The 24,878-nt window shown below is 45.2% G+C and overlaps 1 protein-coding gene and 1 long non-coding RNA gene across 2 annotated transcripts in view; both read left to right on the forward strand.

Moving 5' to 3' along the window:
• The window catches only part of BBS9 (Bardet-Biedl syndrome 9), a 196,429-nt gene extending 192,726 nt beyond the window's left edge, over window positions 1-3,703 (forward strand). Inside the window, exon 18 of the mRNA XM_068379472.1 lies at window positions 621-3,703. Within this exon, the coding sequence (XP_068235573.1) occupies window positions 621-1,057 (437 nt within the window). The 3' untranslated portion in view covers window positions 1,058-3,703. The remainder of the gene's footprint in view (window positions 1-620) is intronic.
• Window positions 1-24,878, forward strand: part of LOC137641336 (uncharacterized) — a 386,962-nt gene that overhangs the window by 284,658 nt on the left and 77,426 nt on the right. The window lies entirely within an intron of this gene.

Here is a 24,878-nt window from a genome sequence, read left to right on the forward strand (position 1 = left end):
AACATTCCCTACCCAACCTAACCCTTACCCACATTAACCTAGATGATATCTCCTTCCATTCCACTACTTTACCTGTCATCCATTCACTCAACAATAAAGCCACACCCTCTCTCGCTCTTCCCCTTTCAATCCCAGACACTCTACCAGACATTTCACCAAACATGATGGGTCCAAAAATGGAAATCAAAATGAAAAGTAAACCAATATTATACGTATGAGGAAAGAGAAAAATGTATAAAGAATAGGCCCGGTTATTCGGTGCATGTGCCGGCAAAGGTAAAATGAGCCGTAACCAGATAGGGATCTAATGCACAGTAGTACTATCTGGCCAGTCAAAGGGCCCAGTAACTCTAGTGGTAGTATCTCAAGGGGTAGGAGGTTTGAGATATGCTTTTGCTAAGCTTCTTGGGCAGGCTGAGAAACTGGAAACAATTATTGAAACTTCTTATAATAAAAGTGTTTCATATCTAAGCTATTGTTAACAATGTTCCTCTTAGTATTTGTACAATATGTTTTATATGCTTTATATCTTACAGGACAGGCTTTTATAATTCAAGTAGTATTTATAGAGCATTACAGTGCGATTTATATTTAATGAGCATTTTATTATCACTTTGCAGAGGCAGAAAGCTCATATCCTGATAGTGGGAAAGACTCAACAGAAGTTTTAGTTTCTCCTAATGAAGAGGAGGATACTAGATCAAGGGATTTAGAAAGCTCACCTCCACACATTGTTGACACATCTGCTATATCAAATTCTGAAAATGACGATGCTTTGCCTGATCACGATGAAAATGATGGTGATGGTTTGTCTGATCCAGATGATGAAGACGCCTTTAATGCAGAAGTTGAAGAAATGGAAGAAAAAGCGGAAGATGAAGAAAGTGAAGTTTTAAATCCTTCAGAAGTAAAGAATGAAATTGATGGATCATTACATGCAAAACCAGATGTATTTAGTGGAGATATAGAAAAACTTAAGAAGCAAACTTCAAAAGATAATATGATAGAAAGTCCTGCTGATGTATTGGTTGATGGAGACCTGGATGATTTATGGTAACTTTTACTGTAATCTATTTATGTTATGTAATATGTAAAATATGGTTTGATATATGGTAACATTTTGTTATTAGAAATATCTTTTCTGTTAGCGTGTATCACGTAAATGTGCTTCAGTAATATTTTTAATATAGACATGTTATAGACTATTGAAACAAGATTCATAAGTTTATTCTTTCTTTCTATACAAGATATCATATCTGCACGAACTTTCAAGCTTTACAAATACTGTAGGTCCTCAACTTATGCAGAATTCACTCACACAAGTTTTGATTTGTCATAAATGCCAATGGTAAAATCATTCTAGCTTTATACTTACTGTACTAGAATGAGTATGTTACTTTTACCTTCTTGACTTACTGTCCACTTACATAACTGAACTTTAAACTATACCATTATTGTACCCTTATAAAAACCACCATTGATGTACCCCCAACTTATGTTGTATGACCATAAATTACAAATGTACCATATATTCATACCAAAGAATACTTTAGACAACATATCATATGAAAAAGTCAATTATAGGCTTAAGAACGGTAGGTAAATTCTTTATTTCATAAATTCCAGTTGAGGGAGAGGAAGATTGACTTTACCTAATTTTTGTTACATAAAAACTAATGCCATGCTTGCCTAAATAAGTAGTACTATATTATTAAACAAGTGACAACGAAATTACACAGTATATTAATCAAAGTTTATGAAAGAGTAAATGTCATAGTGTATTTATTTAGTTTAGAATATATTTAAGCTACAGCAAGAGAAAGAGAAAACAACTGACATTTCAGCTCTTCATGAATATCTTTAATATCATTTTGGTTTACAATGGGATCTGGTCTACAGGAAAATTTATACGATTGCTTGTGTGTTTGTCTTATCTAGTTGCCATTGAGGTTGCTGAAGTACTAGATGTTTATATTTGTTATTACAGTACTGTAAATATGAGAGTTATTGCTAGCCAAGTAGTTGAGTATCATATTGAACAAAATTACTAAACACAATAGATTACTAAATAAAATAAGATAGAAAGTAAATCAATATCTACAGTAAGAGAAGTTATTTCTTCTTGATGGTTAGAATGCATCTTGGAAACAAAGGCTAAAACTTTCATTTACAAACATTTTCTCTCGCTTGTTAGTACTGTACTGTAATTGACTTTTATTATTATAAAACTATTCATGCTTTGGTCATAACTTAAAAATTAACTGTGATACCATAATGTAAATTCTTAACAGAATACGTAAAACAAAATCTTTAATAGATAGGTTAAAATTTAAAACTGAAGTAATGGCAAATTAACCATGAAACACGCATAAGAATTTAATTCACTTTCATACCTGTGAAAATCTTTGGTAAATTTCCTTTCAATTGACAGTTATTTTGCTACATTTTAAGTCGCTTTATGTAGTAAAACAAAAATATGAAAATTATTGAGAGTTTTGTTTAAAAAAAATACGGAAGAGTTGTGGTTATTAAAGCTATTTTGGTTGTAAATAACTTTTTAACACTGCAAAAGCAGAAACATGTTTATTATAATTTTACTGAGCCAAGATGAGAAGAGAGAGACATAAAAAGCTAATTTCACACTTCTAGTACACGTTTAATACAAGACATGTAAACAAATAAACATGTACAGTATATGCAATTTAAATTTTATATTGCATATTTAATACACTCACTTACCAGTACTTTATATTTGATAATGTTTAATTTAAGTTTTTTAACTGTCCAATACTATCAAGAGATGCAGGATATGTATAATTAGTGAATTAAAGGTATAATGACGTTTTATTATAGAGTCAGAGATGTGATACACAGTGACCTCAGTGGTCTTCCATAACATGACAAGGTTCAAGGTCGCCATATATTTACGGGCTGCCCAGCTGCAAGAGCCTGTGTCTTACATAAGGTAAGGCAATATACATACACAAAGAACCAATGGTGGCAAACTATCAATGGTATACCTATAAATATAGATAAGCACAACTTTAAGGTCTTTAATAAATTCAAGAAAATTATCAGTCATCGCTTACACACAGGCCTGTGTCAGTACTGAATTTATAGATTTGTGTTTTTTTCATTATTCCTCAAGCACCAGAGCATAATGTTTGTATTTATGTAGTATTCCCATTGAGTTAGTTATAGTATGTGATGTATACAAAAGGTTGCATGTAGATTGTGTATTACTTAAGGATATATCCTAAAGTCTGTTGCATAATTTTACATAAGTGATTTACATCTACCCTCTAATTTTACCTTTGGCTGGGATGGAGTAGCCCACACCTGAATTATTTAGAATGTTGAGGGCTGAATTGTATTCAGCAATTCTTATAAATTGATTTCAGAGGTAAAGACTAATTAGGCGCTAGTATTCCAAGCTATTATTTTCTGGAGCTAAGAAAATGAGTCCAAATTTGTAGAGGAATTTGACAACTAAAATGAATTGCTCTCTTAAATAAACTTCCTTGATAAGTTGTTGTAGAATGAAAAAAGATATTTTATCCGTCCAGTTATACCAAACTAATGATCTTTGACAACATTGATGTACCTTTTAGATTTAACTATCTACTTCTAGTCATGATTTGCACATATTTTGAAAATAGAAAAATGATACTGACATTTACAGTTGAAAACTGCTATAATACAGTTTTATTTTACAATGCCTTAAGCTTTCATTTTCCTACTGTATTTCTCATATATATACTATTGGTTCTGTATAACAAAATGACAGATACAGTAATTGTATTTAATTATGAAATTTATTTCAAAGGCCAGACACTTGAAACTTGTGTGTGTAGTACTAAATTTAGTAAAATCTTGGAAATAAAACTGACAAATCAATATTTTAAAAAGTACATTTACATAATATATCATACCACTCACTCATTTTAAATGATTAAATTTCCTAAGAAAGAAAATACCCAACAATGGCAAATTCTGTACATCAGCTATATCTCCTTAAATATTGGCAACAGATTTTCAATTTACATGAATTTTATTTTTGGGCTCAAACCATGTCGTCCTGATGGAAGGTTCCTTCAGTAGCTTCCTAGGGTATATTTAACTACAGTGGATATTCCCAGAGAATTAAACTAAAGGTTATCACAGAATTCTAACTTTTGGTGCGAGTACCCTAAAGGTTTCCCTCTACGATACCGTATATCAACAGGGGACGCATGTATTAACACGCCACATAGCTATCTGCACCCCATATAGAGTTAACACTTTGATATGGAAAGGTGGCTGAGTAACTGAGGAGCCGTTCCAAAGTTACTCTCATCCGTGGCTACTTTTGGTACTCGAGACGTAAACAAACGGGCGCCATTGCTAAATGACGTCACGTCCGTCTTCATCCTTTCGCCTGTAGCTCCTACGCTAAGTCGGATTTTTCCCAAGTGCCTCTTTTATCTGCTCACATCGCCGTTATGTCGCAGCCTTCAGCCTCGCCTTCTGGAAAGTTGAGTACCAGGTCCTAGTATTGTTTAAATAAGCTCTGGCCGTAAAGTAACTTCTATTTTTCCAAAAATATTGTGTTTTGTGGCGGAGCTGTACCGATACCGGACGCGCCATGACAGCGTTGCTGTTCACGTTGCATGCTTTATTTAGTTAGCCAGAACAGCCTTCTCCGGTCCTTTAACTAATTAATATTATTAGTTATTTAGTCTTCATAGCTAGGAAATCATTATATCGTGTTTTAGCGCTCGTTAGACTATGGTCGTTGATCGACCACATACTAGATCGCTAGCCTAGCCCCTAGGCTCGACAGCCTAGTGCTCACTTACTGCATGATATATATCAGTGTTCCTAAGTTAAGCTATGAAGATTTTGGCATTGTTAAACATACTAGTTACTGTGATGTAAGTGTTTTCGCCTTCGGGGACCATACAAGGGACTGAGTTGGTTTGTGTACCAACCCCCTCCTAACCTAATGTAGGAACCCTTGTATGCTTCCTATTCCCCTTACCTACGGGTAATTCCCTCTGGGTAGCCTTGCTTTTCCCTTATTCTATAATAGGGAGAATCTTGTCTTTACCCAGAGTATTTATTGCTTCTCAGCCTACCCTAAGGAATGAACCCCTCTTAGGGTCGTGCCTGAGACATTAGGAAAGGCTCTGCCCTTCCCCAGTTGCACTTGGTTGGGTTACTCCTTCCTCCCTGCAACTAGCAATGTGTCTTTCCAGGCCTTCCTAGCCTAGGAGTTGGTCCTCCTAATCTAGGTTAAGCTCTGGGGGCAGACTCTGGCTTATTATAGTTTAGGACAGTGCATTAGTACTGTACCTGATCTGTGCTACCTATCCTAGGTTAGGAAGTGTTCTCCCTTGCCTTGGTGGCCTCTCTCATACAGAGTCTACCCACTTACGAAAGACCCCTACTGCCCCCTCCCCACTCTATCCCTTTGGTGTAGGCCTGCCTACACACCCCTGTCCTCGGTCCTACAACTCCTCCCTTGGGTGGAGTGGTAGGGCTAGCCTTGTTCTCCTGCTGAGCTGGCCGCTCTGGTACACATACCCTTCATAGCGTTCTATAAGGGTGGTTGCTGGCGGCGGTCCTGCCGGCGCAGGATTCCCCCTCTTTGAGTGCTCTCTATCCCTCCCTTGGGTTACCTCAGGCTCCCGGCCGTCTGCCGGCCCACTGCCGCCGGATGTTAGGAGTACCTACTCCTATCATGAGTGCACTCTCTCCAGAGGGATGCCGGAGGGGTATAGGATATTATCCCTCCCCTCCCTCCTTACCTTTCTCTCTCTCTATCATGGTGCCGGTCCCTTGCCGCCTCTACTGCCGGAGATAACCACCCCTACCTCAGGTGACCTCTATTCATAAGATACCTCCCCTCTACAACGTCAGCCTACCGCCTGCTGCCTTCCGTCGACATTCCGCCGACGTCCCACCCCTTATATTTACCCTGGTTTACCTAGTGACAGCCGGCCGACTGCCGGAGACTGCCGCCCACCTGCCGGAAGTCTAGGTATCCGCCCTTTATATATACTGTATATATCTTATGAGTTGAACTAAGGTTCACCATGCAACCAGCCTCCGGCTGCCGGAGCCCGCCGCCTCTGCTGGCGATCCGCCGCTGTGCCGGCGGTCGCCACTGTGGTGTTGTCCATCTCGGTCGCTCAGTGTGTCCTCCTGGATGTTTTCCACCCTGCAGGACCGGTCCCCGGCGCCCCCTAATAAGGCGCTAAGGGACATGTACCCCTTCCTTGGCTGCCGGCACCATGCCGGCAGTCAATCTGATGCAGCCAGATAGCCTGGCCACCTCCATATAGGTATTGTTATACCAACTAATATAGTGGCTATGCTGTTTAATTGCACATTACAACATTTCCAGCATACTCTGTGCATCTCAGTGCAGTCGCTTGCCGGAACCTACATATTACTAAGGGGTTTATCCTATTTTCCCCTCTCCCTCAAGGCTCTGAGCGGTCTCAGATCCTTTTACACTCTGCGGACAATTCTTCTATTAAGGAAGCCTAGCTTGGCTCATCCATACGGATTTTCCCTCATTTGAGACCCTCGGGTCCTAAGGAATTGTCTACGGATAAGGTTACGGTAACCGGCTGGGCAGGATTCACAAGTATGTGTCTATCTACTTCCCTTCCTGCTCATCAATCTTGAACATATAATTAATATGCTGTTATAGATTAAGTTATTCTTAAGTCTAGAGTAATGTAAGTCATTCTTATGCCTTCCATGTACTCATGATCTCTTTCTTTTACAGGAGGAGTATGTGAAGTGTGAAAGCAACTTTTGTGCAGTTAAACACCCGGACTTCTACGGGCACAAGGCGTGCCAGACCCACGCCCCCTGCGCTGCCAAGAGAGGCGACCTTAAATTCTGGGATCCGCAGAACTGTTCAGTCTGCAAGAGTCTTCTTGACGAAGCGTTCAACGATCCTCCTACCACGGAGGTAAGGGACATCGCTAGAGAGAAGCTGCGCAAATGGGTGCAAGGCTTCCAAAAGAACGCCTCTGGACCTTATCTTCCAAATGAAGATATGAGGGCCTTGCTTTTTCCGAAAGCATCCAAGGACTCTGTGATCCCTCGAGAACAAATTTCCACCGTCCAAATAGTGGTCGAACCCGACATCGTCATGGCACAGTCCATGCGTGAGTGCCATATCGATTCCGACAAAGTGGAACGTATGTCGGAGGTGTCAGAAGAAACGGAGAAGAACCTCATGGGCGAAGAGCTCGACTATGAGGAAGATCAGGTGGAATATCCTGGTTCGGAGAACAAGGTCGCTCCAGCTCCCCCAACAACTCCAGTTACATCAGAGGAACCTGTTCCTTCGACTTCCGCCACCCCGGATCCTCTTCCATCGGCCACTCAAGAGGTCTTCAGGATGCTAGAAGCCCTCATGGAGAAGAAGCTGAGAGAGACCCAGGAACAATTCCGGGCGACTCTCGTCGGCTTCAAACAACCGAAAAAGATTTCGGTTAAGGACCTCCCCACCTGCTCGGAAGCTAACCCTTGGAGATACGCCGATCATATGCCAATCACTACTGGCAAAATCTTCATTAGTGAAAGGGTTGGCTCTATTCTTCTGGAAGAAGTGGAGTTCTTCCCGAACTTCGAGGCTTATCCGGACTGTTACGTCCGGCTTAGGTCCGAACCAACCTCAAAAGAAGAGACTGAACCTAAGGAAGTGATAGTGTTCGATCTCGCAAAGGCCCAAGCTATGCTAGCTCAAGCAGTGAAGAGTCGGGGTTTCACAAACTCCAAGATGCCAGCGCTGAGCAAAAAGCATCCAACCTTTGTTGCTCCAGCTACTGCGACCTTCCCCTTCGCTGAAAAGGCCTTCCAAGCGGTCATGAAGGCTGTGGAGGAAGGGAAACCTTGCCCTGCACTGGAGGAGTGCAGACCCTTCTCCCTCACTCTTCCCCCCGATGACAGGTACTGGAAAGACGTCCAGCTTACTTTCACGGTAGGGAAACTAGAACCTGATGTGGCTGGTCGTCAGTTCAACGAGGACCTCCCACGACTGAATGATCATCTCCTTCGTAGGGAACAAGATACTAAGGAGAGACTCGCCGCTTTGCTGTCACATCAGGTACAGCTAGAACTCATGGCTGGGGACACCAGAGTCCCGGACTTTTACATGGTCCTTGCTAAGTCACACCTGGCGACTGTGACCAAGGATCTGTACAGTTTCGCTAGGGCTCGCAGAGCCTGTAGAGAATTCGTGTTCGCCAGTGCAACGGTGAAACACAAACCCCGGAGACTGATTTCCTCCATCTGGGGCAAACATCTCTTCCCATCCGCCTTGGTGAAAGAGATAGTAGACAAAGTTGCCACGGAGAACCGGAACCTTCTCCACAAGTGGGGCATGTCCCGAAAGAGGAAGTCCTCTCAGGACGATGGCCCTCAGCCTAAGAGGAAATCCTCAAAGCCTAGGCCCCAGCAACGTCAACCAAGACGTCAGTTTCCGGATCCCGCTACTCCCCAAGTGGCTGCACAGCCACAGCAGACCTTTCAACTGGTCCCCCAGCCGGTGGTGTCGCAGTCACCGGTCTTCACCCCTGCCTATGAGCAACATTCTACTACCTTTCGTCCCAGAGGTAGGGGCTCAGGCAGAGGCTCCGGCAGAGATTCTTCTCGCTGTCCCTCCAGAGGCAGAGGAGGAAGGGGAACTACCGACCGAGGTGGCAAACCCTCGGGACACCAGAAGCAATGAAGTGCTTCCGGTGGGAGGAAGACTCCGCCAATTCCAGGATCGTTGGACCTTCGATCCTTGGGCACACAGCATCGTCAAGAAAGGACTGGGCTGGAGCTGGACTCAACCACCCCCATCCTTCCAGCAATTCTTCCAACAGTCAACCCCCCTCCTGGAAGAATATGTCCTGGAACTCTTAAACAAGAAGGTGATCAGGAGGGTAAAGTCAACCAGGTTCCAAGGGAGACTTTTGTGTTCCCAAGAAAGACTCCGACAAACTCAGAGTCATTCTAGACTTATCCCCTCTCAACAAGTTCATTGCGAACAACAAATTTAAGATGCTGACCCTGCAACAGATAAGGACCCTTCTGCCTCACAGGGCCTACACGGTCTCCATAGACCTGGCGGATGCCTACTGACACATTCCAATGAATCACTACGTTTCCTCCTACCTAGGATTTCGACTCCAAAGGAAAAGTTACGCCTTCAGAGCCATGCCCTTCGGGCTCAACGTGGCTCCACGAATCTTCACCAAGCTGGCAGACGCAATCGTCCAACAGCTACGTCTTCAGGGCGTCCAAGTGATGGCCTACCTAGACGACTGGCTAGTCTGGTCGACATCGCCCGAAGATTGTGTGAGAGCCTGCAACAAAGTCACCCAGTTCCTAGAGCATCTGGGTTTCAAGATAAACGCCGAGAAATCTCGCCTCTGGCCAGCTCAGAAATTCCAATGGTTGGGAATCCATTGGGACCTTCAGTCACACCGCCTTTCCATTCCACAGAAGAAAAGGAAGGAAATAGCAGGGTCTGTCAGAAGGCTTTTAAAATCCAAACGGATCTCAAGACGCCAACAGGAACAAGTTCTCGGCTCTCTACAGTTCGCCTCAGTGACAAACCCAGTGCTTCGCGCACAGCTAAAGGATGCTGCGGGAGTCTGGAGACGATTCGCATCCATCGCTCGAAGAGACCTCAAGAGACGGCTTCTGAACAGACTTCGCTTACTTTTAAAGCCGTGGTCAGAAGCAAAGGCCCTGAAAAGGTTCATCCCTCTTCAACACCCGCCTCCATCGATCAACATCCACACGGACGCTTCACTGGAGGGTTGGGAGGTCACTCCCACCAACAGCAGATTCAAGGAACATGGTCTCCCCTCTTTAAGACGTTTCACATCAACATCTTGGAGGCCATGGCGGTTCTTCTCACCTTGAAGAAACTCTCACCGCCTCCCTCGATCCACATCCGTCTGACTCTGGACAACTCGACGGTAGTCAGATGTCTCAATTGTCAGGGCTGGAGATCGCCCCAGATAAATCAGGTGCTTCTCCCTATCTTTCGTTTGGCAGACAGGAAGAAATGGCACCTGTCTGCAGTTCACCTACAAGGATTCCGCAACGTGACAGCGGACGCTCTATCAAGGACAAGCCCAATAGAGTCAGAATGGTCTCTAGACGCAAGATCATTCTCCTTCATCTCTCACCAAGTCACGGAACTTCAGATCGATCTCTTCGCGACGAGCGACAACAATCAACTTCCTCGATATATGGCCCCGTACGAGGACCCCAAGGCAGAAGCGGTGGATGCCATGTCCCTGGATTGGAACAGATGGTCCAAGATCTACCTGTGCCCTCCTCCCAACCTTCTGCTGAAAGTCCTATCCAAACTGAGAACCTTCAAAGGGACAGCGGCCCTAGTGGCTCCCAAGTGGCCCCGGAGTAATTAGTATCCCCTGGTCCTGGAGCTGCAGCCCACGCTGATCCCCCTACCAGGCCCAGTCTTCTCTCAACAACTACAGAAGTTGACTGTCTTCGCTTCATCACTGAAAGTCAGGGACCTTCATCTCATGATTTTCTCTCCTTAGCCGCAAAGAAAAGGTTTGGGATCTCGAAGAAAAGGTTAGACTTCCTTAAGGAGTACAAGACAGAGTCTACCAGAAGGCAGTATGAATCTTCCTGGAAAAAGAGGGTTTCCTTCGTCAAGGCAAAAAATCCTACGGAAATCACCACTGATTTTTGCATGTCCTTCTTCATTCACCTTCATAGATAAGGCGTAGCAGCCAACACGATTTCCACTTGTAAATCGGCCTTGACCAGACCACTCCTATACGCCTTCCAGATTGATCTGTCCAGTGATATCTTCAATAAACTGCCAAAGGCATGCGCTAGACTACACCCAGCACCTCCACCAAAACCTATCTCCTGGTCCCTGGACAAGGTGCTCCATTTTGCTTCTAGCCTGGACAAAGATTCATGCCCTCTGAAAGACCTGACTCAAAAAGTTATCTTCCTTTTTGCTCTCGCCTCGGGAGCCCGAGTCAGTAAAATAGTGGCATTATCAAGAGAAGAGGGTCATATCCTATTCGCCGAGACAGGAGATCTTACCCTCTTCCCCGATCCGACGTTTCTCGCCAAGAATGAACTACCCACCAAGAGATGGGGCCCTTGGAGAATCTGCCCCCTGAAGGAAGATGTCTCTCTATGCCCAGTGGAGAGTCTTAAGGTCTATCTTCGAAGACCTTCAGACTTCGGTGGAGGACAACTCATCAAAGGAGAAACATCGGGTAGCGACCTGTCACAGCAACAACTAAGAGCGAAAATCACCTACTTCATTCACAAAGCGGATCCTGACAGTACACCCGCAGGTCACGATCCTAGGAAAGTCGCTTCTTCTCTGAATTTCTTCCAGAGTATGGATTTCCAAAGCCTCAAGAGCTTTACTGGCTGGAAATCATCGCGCGTATTCTTCAAGCACTACGCAAAACAGGTGCACGAAGTGAAACATTTCGTGGTAGCTGCAGGTAGTGTTATGAAACCTGCTGCTTAACTCTGCATAGAACAGTGAGTTACTTGTGACTCTAACTCTACGGGTGCCTGTGTTGACCCTATCGTGATACATAGTGATTTAATGGACACTTAGTGTTTCTAATAGACTGTTCTTTACCAAGGTGAAATGTCATAGAAATTTTACATGCGTGCCATATGCTCTAGAGCATGGAGTGTTTTTTGAACTTTAAAAGACTGACGTTCTTCTGGGAACTTGTGTTTCTAAAAAGCAAACTTTTCTTTTCAGACTTAAGATCACCATCTTTCATTTCTATGTACATTATTCATTATTACTGTAAATAAATTCTATAATCATTATTGTAATTACTTCCATAATGACCTGCAATCTGGTCAACTCCCAGTGCATAGTTCTCGCACACACAGATTGCCCAGGCGGTCATCTCTCGCACATACGCGAGAGTTGGCGAGGTGTTACGGTGCCTCTAATAAGTTTATGTCACACCCTGGGTCAAGTTATCAGCCAATTAGTTATGACTTCCACCCACCTAAGGGTTAGTCTCTATTAGATGTCAAGGTAGGACAAGAGACACACGATGGTGGAGACATGTAGTTTAATGCGTCCTCAGATACAGACTCTCTCGGTTGCTCTCTGCAACCGGCACAGTGCCACTCACTTGGCGCCTGCCCGCCATGGGAAAACATATCTTACTCCAGGTACTCCATCATCCCCCCCCCCGAGATTAATACATGGGTATACATGGAGAGGCAATGATAAAAAATAATGCATGGATATACATGGATTAAATTGGGTGCATGTGCAAGAATAGGAAGACAGGTACATAGCTGTCAGGAATGCAAAACACAATGTGCGGGTAATACATGTTCATAGAATAATATGAAAGCAAAAGCAATAAAAGAAAAAAAAAATATATGCAGGTGCCGCTGTAATGTACGATGATCACATGTAGTCATCCATCCACGCAGGCCTTCTAGTGCACCGTGATGGGCGTGGCTTCCGTGCTGCATGTGGGCTGGGCGTAGGGTGACTGCCTGGTAGCTGCTCGGGCGTGGGCGTGGCTGGATGCGTAGCGGGTGTGGCCTGCCTAGGCTGGGGCCCCGATGATGTGAGACGCAGGTGCTTCCTGTTACGGAGGGAGAGGCGCCCGCTGCCGTCTAGCTTGACTAGGTACTGTCGGTATGGGAGCGTTTCTGCCACGGTGCCGGTGCGGTCCCACAGCTTAGTGGCCTGATTTTGCACTCGTACTTGGGATCCCGGGTTGATGGCTGGAAGCTTTCTGGTCGGTCCAGTCCTGGTGAGGGCGGCACCACAGTCAGCCATCTGACGTTCTCTCTGCCGTAAGGTTGCCCCCCAGTGTTTGTCTACCGTAAGGTGCCAGCGAGCCGTAGGTACGCCATCTCGGAGCTGCCTGCCCGCTGCCATCTGGGCGGGTGACCTGTTTATTCCGCGGAGGGGGGTGTTGAGGTACTGCAGGATAGCCATAGAGGACTTGTCCGTGTCAAGGGTGCCGCTGCTGCCAGTGTTCGCCATTATTATCCGCTTCCCGATCTTGACTGCGGCCTCTGCCCTGCCATTGGACTGCGGGTACTGGGCGGATGATAGACGCACAGACACGCCCCATAACTTGAAAAATTCCCCCATTTCCTCACTTGCCAGATTGGTGCCACCGTCCGTGGAAATTTGCTCCGGGGCCCCCCATCTGGCGAAGTAGCGACGTAGCTGAGTCTTGATGTGGGAGGAGGAGGTTCCGTGTGGGAAGTGAGCCAGCTCCAGCCACCCTGTGAGCCTGTCTGCGTAGGCCATGTACGAGTGTCCGTCGTGCTGAAACATATCTGCAACCGTCATCTGGAAGGGGTACTCTGGGGGCGGCGTGATAATGAGTTCCTCCGCAGCCTGAGATGGTGCGTGTACTGTACATCGCATTCTTCACACGAGGATCGGTGATACTGCAGGTCCCCCTCGAGTCCAGGCCAGTACACCGTCTGGCGCGCTCGTCGTTGCATCGAGTCCAGGCCTTGGTGCCCCGCGTGTAGGTTGGCAGCCACCTGCTGACGGAGAGGCTCCGGGATAACTAGGCGAACGTCGCCCTGTTCGAACGTATCTGTCACCAAGTCTTGGATAACGGCCAGCCTCTCCCTGACACTGTAGAAGGGCCGAAGGCACGCAATTTCCTGGGACTTCCTATCGGCCCAGTCCCCGGCCAGGACCCTGGCCGTGAGCAGCTGGTACACGGGGTCGATGGCAGCGGCGTGCCTAACTCTCGCCTCGTCCACGACACAGCTGTCGTGCTCCACTGCTGCCACGACGGCGGCCGCCATGGTGTCGGTGAGGTCTTCGTCGAGGTCCATGTCGTAGGCGCTGGGATCGGCTTTTAAGGCGGGGTATCGGGACAGGAAGTCCGCCGCGCTGTTACGCTTCCCTGGCAGGTACTTGACCCTGAATCGGTACTGCAGAGTTCTCTCCTTCAGCCTGAAAAGGCGGGGGTTCGAGATTTCCGTAAGGGCACGATCCCCCAGTAACTTGGTTAACGGGCGGTGGTCCGTCACAACGGTGAGGTTGGGGCACCCCAGCAAGAACAGCCTCGCCTTCTGGAGACACCAGGCTACCGCAAGGGCCTCCCCTTCCACGGCAGCGTAGCCAGCTTCAGCGGCGGTGAGATGGCGGCTGCCGCATAGTGCCAGGCGCCACCCACCCGTGCAGCAAAAGGGCGTATTGGCGGAGCTGCATGAGCAGTACTGTTGAAGGATTACGAACCCTATGCCTTCTTTACTCCAATCGGTGATCGCTGCTGTGGGGCGGCTCCTGTCGTAGTAGGCCAGTCCGTCCTTCGCTAGTTGGCATATCATGTCTTGGGCGTGATGAAATTTGGTGCGGAGTGCCTCGTCCCAGTACACTGCCTTCCCTGTTGGTTTTTTGAGGAGCTCCCTGAACGGGTTCATGATAGGGGCTGTTGCGAGGAATGGCGCCAGCTGGTTGACAAATCCGTACCAAGCCCTTATGTCGGTGATAGAGGGCTGACGTGGCATCGGGAAGTTCTTAATGGCCGCCAAACGTTCCTCTGTTGGCTTGTAGGCCTCCCAGCCCAGGTTGAAGCCCACGAAGTCTACTTCCCTTCTGGCGAATTGGAATTTCTCCGGCTTAAGCGTGATACCCTTGGCTGCGCATGTTTCGAGGAAGTCGTAGGCATGCCAGAAGGCCCCTTCGATGTTGTCGTCGTAGAGTAAGGTGTCGTCCACGCACTTGTATTTCCTCTGGATATCCTGGATGGCGTCGTCAAACCGTCTGGTATACGCATCGCCAGCGGAGCAGTGTCCCATGGGTGTACGACGGTAACGAAACCTTCCCCAGGGGGTAATAAATGTGGTTAGATCGCGGCTTTCTTCGTCTAACTCCACCTGGTGGTATCCCCAGTACGCGTCCGCCACGGTCTTGAACGTGTGCTTAGGAACCCCGGACACCATGTCGAATGGGGCGGGGGTGTGATGTGTCTCCCGTAGGCAAGATGCGTTGAGGCGCTGATAGTCGACTGTACGGCGTGGCTGTCCTGATTTCTTGGCGACGACCACCATACGGGCGCACCATTCGGTTGGCTGCCCAGCGGGTACCGGTTCTATGACGCCACGGGCGGCATCTTCTTCGAGCTGGGCCTTCACTTCTTCTTCCCAGTGTTTCGGCACTGATGCTGGGGTATGGCATGCGTAAGGCGTAGTTCCTGGGAGCAGGTGGATACGGTGCGGTTTCCCCTGCATCACTGGTAGTGGTTTCCTGGCTGTGTTGAATGTCGTCGTAGCGAAATGTTGCAGGAGCCAGGCTTCCAACCTGGCCGCATGTTCCTCCTGGGGTGGCATGGGCACCTCGGCAGGTCGGGGTGGTACCTGGGCGGCCCGCCTGGCTGTGCCATCGAACAGGCTCACGTGTGCCACCGCGGAGGAGGGATATGGGAACTCCTTGGGTATCAGCGTTAAATCCTTGCAAGCGTTCAACGACAGAAAGAGGTGCTTTGCCGACTGCACGAAGTACACGTCCTGCTCCGTGGTGCGACCTTGCAGGGTGACGTGGCATACGGCAGATCCAAGGCACTTCAGGGGAAGGTTTGCCACATCCCGCAAACCGGCCCGGGGTGTAAGAGCTGCTGGGCGGACTTGGAGGTGCGATAGCAAGGAGGGCCCGGCCACACATACCTGTGCCCCAGTGTCCGCCACGGCGGTGACTGGCACTCGTACTCCTGTATCGTTGTGCACGACTGTCACCTCCACTACTGGGTGGCGGGCGAGGTTGGCGCCTGCAACAAGCACAGCACTAGACGTAGCACTAGACACATCCGTCGGGGATCCTGCCGATTTTGCTTGTGACTTCCTGCAGCATCTGTGATAGTGGCCCTGCTTGTGGCACCCGTTGCATAAGACGGATTTAGCGGGGCATGAAGCTCTACCAGGGGCATGGCGCCCACCGCAGTTCCCGCAGGAAGGGGGTGGGGGACCCCTGCCTGTGCCAGCGACGGTTGCACTCGGATGATCTGCCTCGGGTGTTTCGCTGCCAGCTGCACAAGCAGATTCCCTCCAGTTGCATTGGCGAGCAGCGGCGTCGACGCAGGCCGCCTCGTAGGCACAACACTTGTCCCTAAGGGCACTAACACTATTGATGTCATTGCTACACTGGTATACATGGCGGCGCATAGCCTCATCGCTTAGGCTCACCATTAACTTGGGTAATAACATGTATTCAGCCAGATTACACTGACACTGAGGGCACTGGAAATTGCAATCGGTGGCCTTCTGAGAACACTTTAAAAAGTAATCACTGACACTTTCTCCTGGGCCTTGTACCGCGTTAAAAAACTCCGACCATAACACAGCACGGTTTGTAGAACGCAACACAATATCGCGAATAAAGTCCATGGCTTCCGTAGCGGTGAGGTTGCCCCATTCCTGTGATGTGAATCTGGCGTCCAGCGCCCGTTGCAGAGGGGGTGTGCGGTATAGCCTGATGTGGTGGACGACCTCGTGGGGCGGTAGTCTGCACAGTTCGATCCAGCATTCCATCGACCTCCTCCAGGACCTGAATGCGGTGGGCTTCAGCTCAATTTCGCACTTCTCCGGGGCTGCAGACACAGGGACACGAGGTGCAGGGGTAGCATGTGTCGCAAGCCGGTCACGGAGAGCGTTGATCATATGTTGCTGTGCCGCCATGGCTTGCCTGGCTTCTTGCAGGGCAGGGACAAGTCCACGGGGGACGACGAGGCGTGCGGCCCTTGGGGTGGACTGCATTGAGCGGCGCTGGAAGGGCATGGTGAGGGTCGCGTTTGTCCTTGATAATCACTGCGCCATATTAGATGTCAAGGTAGGACAAGAGACACACGATGGTGGAGACATGTAGTTTAATGCGTCCTCAGATACAGACTCTCTCGGTTGCTCTCTGCAACCTGCACAGTGCCACTCACTTGGCGCCTGCCCGCCATGGGAAAACATATCTTACTCCAGGTACTCCATCAGTCTCCATAGTAAAGAGCGATATAGTTTGTATTAGGTGTTCGATTAAATGACAAATTTGAAAGTAATTGAAAGAAAGATCTATTTTAATGTCAGTTTCTGTTCTTAGGATATTTTCTATTCAATTTCCATTGCTTATCTTATTTATTTATTTCCTTTCTTCACTGGGCTATTTTTCCGTTGGAGCCTTTGGGCTTATAGTATCCTTCCTTTCCAACCATGGAGTATACCTTTTGTGTATATGTTAATATTTTAATTTTTCTCACTAAAAATTTACAATATTATTAAGAAGCAATACTGATACTAGTTTAATAGTTTAAGTTCAATGAAAATTTTCTATTGGGTTGAGAACTTCCAGTGTTGGCGGCCTTTGCTCCAGTGTTGCCAGATGGGCTAGACTAAATTTCCTTGTTTTGGTCTTCCAAAATTCCCCTTTTCAAACAAAATTTGCCTTTTTTTTGTAAGATATATATATATATATATATATATATATATATATATATATATATATATATATATATATATATATATATTTACTCAAAGAAATACTGTAAATATGTCTTTGAAGACAAAGTATATTTTTCTCACAATTCTATATATGGTATTCTCTAAAATATCCATCCTTGCTCTTTATATAGTGTTATTTTTCCCTTCACACTAAAGAAAACTAAAGAAAAAAATTAATGAAGGTAAAATATTTTTTTTTTTACTTTTAGTGTTCTGAACCATTTCATATAATACATCAGCAGCCTGAGATGAGTCGGTATTATTCCAAGTAAATAATTTAGTAAGATTATCTCTAACATGAAGACTGACTGTTGTTTACCTATTGTCTGATAGAAATTCTTTGGGTTGGATTGAGAGCTTCTTTAATGCTATACTGACTGTATTCTTTGCTGTTTTATATTAGATTTCACGGCTTCTTCCATTTTTTTCTATCATCTATCCTGCTTTTCATATACCTGTATATGAAATCTTCCAGCAGAATTTCCCTGTTTTCCTATTTATTTTGATATTTTTCCCTTTTTCCCTTCTGGACCCCAAATTTTCCTTAAACAGGGAAATTTCCCTCCATCTGGCAACTCTGCATTGCTCAGATTTTTGCTCCGCTGTTGCAAAGATAATAAAAGAAAGACCAGAGAGCTCCGCAAAAAAAAGTGTGCATTAGTTTTCTGATCAGACAATGCACCCTACTAGTCACTGAAAAGACATACGGATATTCACAAGTTTTTTTTTTTTCTTTAAGGCCCTTGACAGTAATACACTGTTGTTGATATTACTTTACTAAAAAAAATATCCTTTTTCTGTAATCTCATATGTATTTCATCATTAATCAGCAATGCAGTATTGATAAACATAATTCATATTAAACAGTTTTTCTTTTCTTTTTCAAATCCATATGTAAAGACCGGACTGATCAGCTCCATCTGTTACTAACTAGGAAACGTGTTTACAGAAATTCTAGCTACTTTCTGGTCTTTTCTTTACCTTCTTTTCCCGTTTACTGTCGTTGCCAGCTTGTCCCCTTTAAGGCACAAAAAGCTCAAATTTGGCTATTTTTTTTATTTCTATTTGGCTACCAAAAATGTTGTTTAGCCCCTTTTCAGGTTTTGGCATATTTTCACTAAATACTAACATGAAGAGAATGTACTTGAAAATATTGCTGTAATAAATATGTTTGATGTGTTCTAGATTATTTGAGAGTACCAAAAATAGCAATGTATTGAATAGTTTTGTTTATATTTCTAATGTTGGCGGTTAGTTTTGTGGTATGCCCAATCATCATTTCGATACCATTCATGAAGTTTATAATTATTCACATTGTGTGTTCATCAATGTCACTAAGATGAAAGTACTAACTCCAACCAAGTTTTTTTTTTTCTCTTTTTTTCTATTTGTCGGCTATCATGATTTCTACAGACACGCCCAGAAAGTTTGCCGGTGTGGACTGTCATAGACATAAACAGCCACAATTGGGACATGTCTGAGGGATTTGTTCTGCTTCTGCAGAGAACGATATATATACAGATGTGATTTTTGGGGTGAAAGCAAATTTGACTAACACGACTCGGTCAAAAAAAAAAAATCTTAAAATTTGGTATTTTTGGCACGTTCTCTCATTGTTTGGCCCTTTATGCTCAGAAAATTCTGGTAACCCTGCTACAGTAGGCACTGTTGCCAGATACGGGAATTTATCCCTAGATTTGGGGATTTTGGGTGTCTGATGGGGATATTCTGTACAAATTTCTATGAAGAAACAAAGATGTGAAAACTTTACATTGTTGCAATTAGTTTTCTTGCACTTACATGAAATATAGTGATTAATTTCTATACAGTATTAGCAAAGCCTATATGATCAGAAGAAAATATATTTGTGGAAATGGGAATTTTTTGGTTGTTTTGGGAATTTTTTATCATGATTTTTGGGGATTTTTAGAGTAACCTATCTGGCAACACTGTATTGTCAGTTGTCAGTAGTGACGTCACTTTGTTGCTGCTAGTGCGTCGAAGTCCATGTGTCTGTAATGGCTACCTAACCAAAGATTATACCTAACCGTCCCAAGATTATAATCATATCCTGTTCTCTACCAACATTATTCTCCCATAGCTATTGCCATAAATCATTATTAGTGTGTTGTTATGATATACAGGTAAGCTGTGAAATGTTCCAATAGTATTTAAATTGGTTGAACCTGTGAGCCGGTTCGTAACCTGGTAGCCTATGACATGCATTATGTCAGAGGGTATTTATGTACCCATTATGATTCTTAGCAGCAGTGTAGTTCACCTAACCTATGCAGGACCTCATTACAGTTTGCATTTAAGGTTGGGGGTTTGGGTGCATCAGAAGTTCCAAGCAGATGGTAGACCGCGATATTTGCGTTTCATTATAGAACAGTGCAATATTAGTTAATTGAAACTTGCATAATTGAGTAGATCTTTGCAAAGACACTAATTTGGGTAAAGTTGTACTGTATTACAGGGTCTGAAACTATTTATTTGCGACGGGAACGAGTGTCATTTTCGAAGAGAACGTAATTTTTTCTATAAGATAAAGTAGTTTTTTCTAGGTTGCATTGCCCTGTAATACACTACAATAATACCAATTTGGTTCTAATTGTCATCTTAGACAGGGCACATGAGCATCCTTCCATCTGGTAGTTAAGGGAAACATGGATAGGTGGTGCTTCTGACGTAGATTATTAAGTCTGACCTCTGAAAAAGTAAGCCAAATCAATGTTAGAACAAAGAATGGAGTGCAAAGCTACGACTCTTACTCTTTAATTTTATATAATTCATATTAACAGCGAAACAGAATCTCATTGGGCTATTGCATGAGATAATGATTAATCGTGAGTTAAGTGAGCATGCAGGAGAGCAAAAACTAATACATCATTAGGGTCATTAAGGAAGTATTTCAGGTATATGGAACACTGCTTAGAACAACTCCATAGAAATTGATGAAAAAAGTCATATTTTCTATGCGTCTGGAAGTCCTTGGATATAAGGGCTCCATTGTTTTAACAGTGTTTCAATTCTATTACTCTTGTTTTGATTATGGTAACTTTTTTTGTAATATGAGAACTTTTTTTTGTAACTATGGTTGACGGAACCCACAGTTTCAAAATTTTTTTTGGTAAATGTATGATACTTTAATTTTTAGTAAAAAAATACCTGAACCATATATTTTTCCTACTCGTTATCTTGTGCTCTATGCATTTCTGACCATGATTATTGGGGCAAACCACCCATTCATGAGATTTTGGACCCCAATATATAAAGACAATTATGGGGGAACCCAGTGGGAAAATGGTGGGTTTTTGTGTGGGGAAATGTCATAAACAAGCGATTTAGAGAAATAAAAATGGTCAGAAATGCAAAATAAGCCCAAGATAACCAGTTAAAAAAAATATATGGTTCATGTAAATGGCTGGAAACAGGCCAAAATGTGATTACTTAACTTTCAATATTTGTAAAATGGTACAGATCCTAACAAACCCACCTAATCTAACCTACTAGTTCCCAGGTCACAACCCCTAGCCAGGGGGTGGTGGGGGCAAACCCCCGCCGGACCCCCCTTCCCAGGTCACATCTGGTAGTCGGACCCCCTTCCCAGGTCACAAACTAAATCACAAATAAATAGTTACAGTTTGATAAAGTAAATTGCAAATAAATCCTTACATTGTGATAAAGTAAATAAAAAATAAATCCTTACATTATGATAAAGTAAATCACAAATAAATCCTTTATGATAAAGTAAAGCACAAATAAATTTTTACCTTATGATTAACACACTCAAGTTTTTCTTTTCTTGTCTAGGCAATCTTTACTGAAGCTTTGTAGTAGAAAATGTTCTTTCCTTTCCTGAAAACTAAGTCAGAATCGGACCTTAGAGGCATCATTTTGCTATTTTATAATTTCACATGAATAACAATAGCTTTACACTGAACGGTGAGCATTTCCATCATAATCAACTGCCGACATAAACAAAATCACACGAAATTTCGAAATAGATTGATGTGCTTCCCTTAAGTTCCCTCCTGGAGATGTTACCACTCTCTTCACTGGCCCTAACTCTTAAAATTATTCATTCACACGGATTTACATCTGCTTCCACTCCACCATTTGCTGCAACAACAGACTCCAAGTACTTAAACTGATGTTAGTCGACCCACCATAACAAAACATTATGGATTTCTGCAAGGAATCATCATAAAAAAAATTGTCCTACTTATTAGCCTAAGTCTAGCTGATAGTTCAGTCCATGCTATGACCGATAAGACAATGTTGTCCAAATTTCCTAATAGTTTTAAAGAGGAACTTGGTACTTTTAAGGGTACAGAAGTTTCTTTTAATTTAAAGGAGTCTATATCGCCAGAATATTTTAAGGCTCGTAATGTTCCCTAGGTTGTGTGTGCTAAGGTTAATGCCGCATTTGATAAGTTGTTGGAGCAAGATAACACACTCTAATTGGGCTACCCCAATTGTACCTGTACTCAGGGTGATGATAACGTATGCATTTGTGGTGATTATCGGTTAACTGTTAACCAAGCTACAGTACTCAGTTTACGGTATACCTGTTACCTAAAATTGATGACCTTTTGTTCCGTAACCGAAATACAAACCAAGCTATTTACATAGGGGTCTACTTTCGGCGTAGCTGAAGTGACGAGTCATTAGATTTTAACGAGGGTTAAACTACCCCCGCGCTAGTTAGCACGGGGGTAGGGGAGGGGTAGCTAGCTACCCCTCTCCCCTCTCCACACTGGTGAGCTGCCTCACTTCACTTTTGGCTCGGACGATGTAGACGTTTCTGTCCCGTCCTCGCATATTGACAGCCTTAATTTGTTTGCTTTTTCTTCCAGTGTGTGTTTGTTTGAAGTTGGCCTCTACCTTTGCTTCCCATCATGCGGAAATGCCCTGGACTTCCCTATCGAGACAGACCCTCACACCCTTTGCCCCCAGTGTCGAGGTCAACGGTGTAGTAGTGATAATCTGTGTATGGAATGTCGGGTGTGGCCTACCTCCCAGTGGGAGAGGTTTGCCCGGCGGCGTAAGAAGAGTTCTAAGCGAGACCGTTCTTCCCCAGGGACTGCCCGGGGGAAGGAAGGCTCCAAGGACTCTTCTTCCGTTGCCCGAACTTCCTCCGTAGCTCCCACTCGTTCGGTCTCTCGTGAGAGGCCGCCGAGTGGTAGCGTAGGCCCTTCTTTTGTTTCCCAAACTTGGGTTGCGGGAGAGGGGGTTGCCTCCCATAGCGAGGCAGCTCCCCCTGCTCCTCCGGGGGAGGATATTATTGATTTTTATGAATAGAACTTACCTGGCAGTTATATATACATAGCTAATTATCTCTATTTCGGCAGAATTTTTATAAACTAGGCAACCGCCTTGTGGTGGTTGGGTGGTAACACCCGTTAAAGGGTGGTAGGAGGAATCATTCCTGTTTTCTGTTCTTCAGTTCATCTCTGCCGGCCGGATCGACAACACGTTGGTCCTTCATTAAGAGTTTTTCTTCGCTTTCCCTGCTCGGTGTACCAGTCTGCTTTTTTGGTGAAGTACTCTGATTTGGGGTTTTGGCGATCGTTGTATTTTTTTTTCTCTTAGCTTTTTTGCTGTTTTTCATTATGAGTGAAAAGAGTCATTACCGTATTTGTGCGAATGAGAAATGTAAGGTGAGACTACCGAAAATGGCGGTAGACCCCCACACCGTTTGTTCTAATTGTAGGGGTTTTGTTTGTGCCCTTGATAATAGGTGCGGGGAATGTAAGGTTTTGGATGAGAAAGATTGGTTAATTATGAAGCGCTATGTGCGTAAGCTAGAGCTCGATAGAGTTAGGAGAGCTTCTAGGTCTAAGTCTAAGTCTGTTAGTGGTAAGGAAGACGAACTTAGCGTAGATTTATCTATTGATTCCTCTTTGGAAGTTGATCCTTCCCTTGAGGTAGTAACTCCTGCTCCTCCTACAGGTTCCATATCTACGGATGACCCTCGGTACGCTAGCCTGGCGGCCGAGTTGAAGGCCATTAAAGAACAACTGGAGGCCTTTAAAGGTAAGGAAAGTGAAAGTGCTTGTGTTAGTGCAGTAGAGGTGGCGACTGACCAAATCTGTCATACCCCTAGGCCTAGACCGCTACCAAGCTCCCAGGACCAAGGGAGAAGGTACGTCGATGACCGAAAGGGGGTGAGAGGTACGTACCCTCGGTCAGCCGTCGCCTCAGACAGTCCTGTTGTCGATTCCCAGGCTGCTCTTGACCGTCACGGGAAAGACGTGTCGGATGTGTTGTTTTCTTCTCCGAATTCATCCAGACGTAAATGGAAGTTTGAAGCTTCAAGACCTACTAAGAGGAGATGGAACCGCGACGAACGGTCTCGTTCTTTCTCTCCCGGTTCTAGCAGTTATGAACCTTGTCCGTCGGAGGATGATTTCGACTCCGTGCCTGTGAAAAGGGCGAAGCCTACTGCCGAAGATCCTCCCCCTTCTACGAGTGTTATTCGTCAGCCCCCCCCCTTCGGGGCCGCAAGACCCAGCTGATGTTGCTAAATCCTTTATGTCTGTCATGCAGGAACAACTTTTGACTTTAGAGCAAGCATTTAGCCGCCCTCACGCCCAGTCTGACAGACGTAAAGACGACTCGTTACCGATTAAGAAGTCTGCTTCTAAGAGAGAACGGAGTTCTTCTTTAAAGAAAACTTCTCCCTCTCTACGCCAGGATGAGGAATGTGTGCTTTCGCCAGGCGATTCTTCTTCGCGATACCAGGGCGATACGTTTTCTCGTTCTCGATACCGGGACGATACCTTATCGAACGATGCTGCTTCTCGTTCTCGATGCCAAGACGATACCTCCTCCCGTTCACGATACCAGCACGATACCTCCTCTCGTTCGCTTCGCCACGACGATACCTCCTCTCGTTCGCTTCGCCACGACGATACCTCCTCTCGTTCGCTTCGCCACGACGATACCTCCTCTCGTTCGCTTCGCCACGACGATACCTCCTCTCGTTCGCTTCGCCACGACGATACCTCCTCTCGTTCGCTTCGCCACGACGATACCTCCTCTCGTTCGCTTCGCCACGACGATACCGACCCTAGTTCGCTTCGCCACGACGATACCACCTCTCGTTCACGACAATACCGCCTCTCATTCTCGCCGCCACGACGATACCGCCTCTCGCTCTCGGCATCAGAACGACTCTGCCTCTCGTTCTCGGTTCCAGGGCGATACCACCCTGCCTCTTTGGGACGATACTGCCTCTCGTCCCAAGGATTCTTCTAGCGCGGGACTCCAGGATGCAACCCGTCTTTTGCAGGATGATGCCTTTGATTTGCCCTTGTCGGGTTCTAAGGATCCTTCTTCTCTTTCGAAGGATATTGCAGATGTGG

This window comes from Palaemon carinicauda, chromosome 1, assembly GCF_036898095.1.
Source record: "Palaemon carinicauda isolate YSFRI2023 chromosome 1, ASM3689809v2, whole genome shotgun sequence".
NCBI classification, from domain to species: domain Eukaryota; kingdom Metazoa; phylum Arthropoda; class Malacostraca; order Decapoda; family Palaemonidae; genus Palaemon; species Palaemon carinicauda.